Raw genomic sequence first — 2,179 nt, forward strand, 5'->3', positions numbered from 1 at the left:
TGGCATGACAGCAGGGTCACTTTCTTTTTATCTTTGTCCTCACAGTTCCACTTGAACAATATCAAAGTAAGCGGAGGAGCTTTGGATTCCTGCCACCCCACAGTGAGTTTATATTAGCTTTTTTTTTTTTCTCAAATATGTCAAACAAGTTAACCTGAAAATATAGTGCAGGTAAATAAAGAACATTATTGTGTTGATTTTTACATTCTGAATATAAATTAAAAGAGAATGTTGAGAATTTGTTGATGAAACGTGAAAGAAGCGGAGTAAAGTAAAAATGTTTCAAACTATATTACATCATGATGTAATATAATCAGTGTACTAAAACAAACATGGTCAACTGAAAGCCAGAACGGTGCAGAAATCAGTCCAGTTTTAAGTGGATCTTATAGCACCTTTCACAGACATGAACACCACAAAGTGCTTTGACAGTAAATAACTAAAAACAATAAAAAGTGCACAAATATATTGAAGAACAATTAAAAACAGTTAAAAAAAACTTCAATTTGAATTTATTTGCAAATTGTGGTGGAAATAAGTGTTTGATCAATAACAAACAAGCCAGATTTCTGTCCCTCACAGATCTGTAAATATAAGAGGCTCCTCTGTCCTCCTCTCATTACCTGTAGTAATGACGCCTGTTTGAACTTGTTTTCAGTATAGAAAACACCTGTTCTCAACCTTAAACAGTCACACTCCAAACTCCACTGTGGTGAAAACTGTAGGGGGTGGAGCTTAGGGTGAATTAAGCTTTCCCCACATCTCTCATACACAAGGTTATGAGGAAAGTTTTACCAAGGTGTTTCTCATTACTTGTTAAAATCTTGACTGTGCGAAGTGAAAAGTGACACAATAAGTGAACGTTCAGACGAGTTCAAGTTGATTCATAAAGACTATGCAATCATTTATTTACACAAATTGAACAGATCATAAGAACACTTGATTGTGGTTATTCCTATAAAAGGTGTCAAAGTTAAATGAGATAAAAACTCGCGTCTGAATTTTAATTCACATCAACTCAGATTACTTATATAGAACAGCAAAACAATGAGCTCTGATGTTACAACCAACAATTTACTGGCACTTTTAGCTTAAGTTTTGGCAAATAAAGAACAAAGAAAAGGAGGAAAGTAAGGTTAGTATTATTACTGATGTTACTTTATCAAAGAGTGTGGTCCAACTGGATCAGCACGTCCCTTCTGCACTCAGTTTCCACATGACACGTCACCCGGAACACGTCAGTTTTACCTGGTGATGGCTTCTTAAGCGACCCCTGGGTAGGAACTGTCTCACCTCCGATCAGTCAGGGAACTTTTTAATCGGCTCGCTCACTGTTCCTTGGAGAGAAAGGTGTTATTTCAGGTAACTTTTCGTCTGTTTCAGTCCAAGCCAGAAAGATTCAAGCTGTACATCTGGTTCCTTCTTTCAAAATAAAATCTCCCCTCGGGAGTTAAAAACACACTTTGGAGGCGAGGAGCCTCGGGTGGGACATCTGGCTGGCGTGCCGAGCCCCGGCTGTTAGATCTTCCCTAGTTAGCTCATGGGCAAGACCTAACGGGCCAAACTGGCTTCTCCGGAGAGAAATTCAGCTTTCCTTCCAAGTTTGGCATCCAGGAAGAAGTGTGCCTCACTCAAAGGCGTCTGTGTTAGTAAAAGAAGTGGACGACTTTGGTTCCACCCTCAGGCGTTAAAATGAGTCAGAAAAAGGAAGAAAGATAAAGATTTGTCAGCCAGGCGCCAGTCAAGGTTAAATTCTGTGGTTGTTCAACAACAGAATATAACATTTCTTTAGCTTTCCTTCTGATAAACTCTAAGAGAAATCACTGCAAAACATTTATGATGATTAATTAACTTTTCTGTTTTATAATCAGTCTGAACCTTCTGTTAGTCCAGATAAATTAAAGATTTTCTCAAGAAAAATACACAATTATATTACTGTGTTCACAGTAAAATAAAAACTGATTTACATAAAAACACAATGAAAATATTGTAATGAGATTCTCTGTGATCTTTTATACCATTATTACTCTTTAAGGCACGATAAAAGAAAAGAAGTGGTTCCACTTTTCTTGTGACAGTCATTATCATGATTTAACAAATGCATAAACATTCGTAGTTAAACAACAAATTAATCACGAACAGAAGAGATTGTTCTGTCCATTACCTGATTAAGAAAACT

The 2,179-nt window shown here is 36.8% G+C and overlaps 1 protein-coding gene across 1 annotated transcript in view; it reads left to right on the forward strand.

The window, feature by feature from the left end:
• Window positions 1–56: 56 nt before the first annotated feature.
• The window catches only part of LOC106531470 (kinesin heavy chain), a 24,664-nt gene continuing 22,541 nt past the window's right edge, over window positions 57–2,179 (forward strand). Inside the window, exon 1 of the mRNA XM_014027347.1 lies at window positions 57–102. Coding sequence (XP_013882801.1) covers window position 102 — 1 coding nt within the window. The 5' untranslated portion in view covers window positions 57–101. The remainder of the gene's footprint in view (window positions 103–2,179) is intronic.

The sequence above is a fragment of the Austrofundulus limnaeus genome, unplaced genomic scaffold (assembly GCF_001266775.1).
Source record: "Austrofundulus limnaeus strain Quisiro unplaced genomic scaffold, Austrofundulus_limnaeus-1.0 Scaffold639, whole genome shotgun sequence".
Classification (NCBI taxonomy): Eukaryota; Metazoa; Chordata; class Actinopteri; order Cyprinodontiformes; family Rivulidae; genus Austrofundulus; species Austrofundulus limnaeus.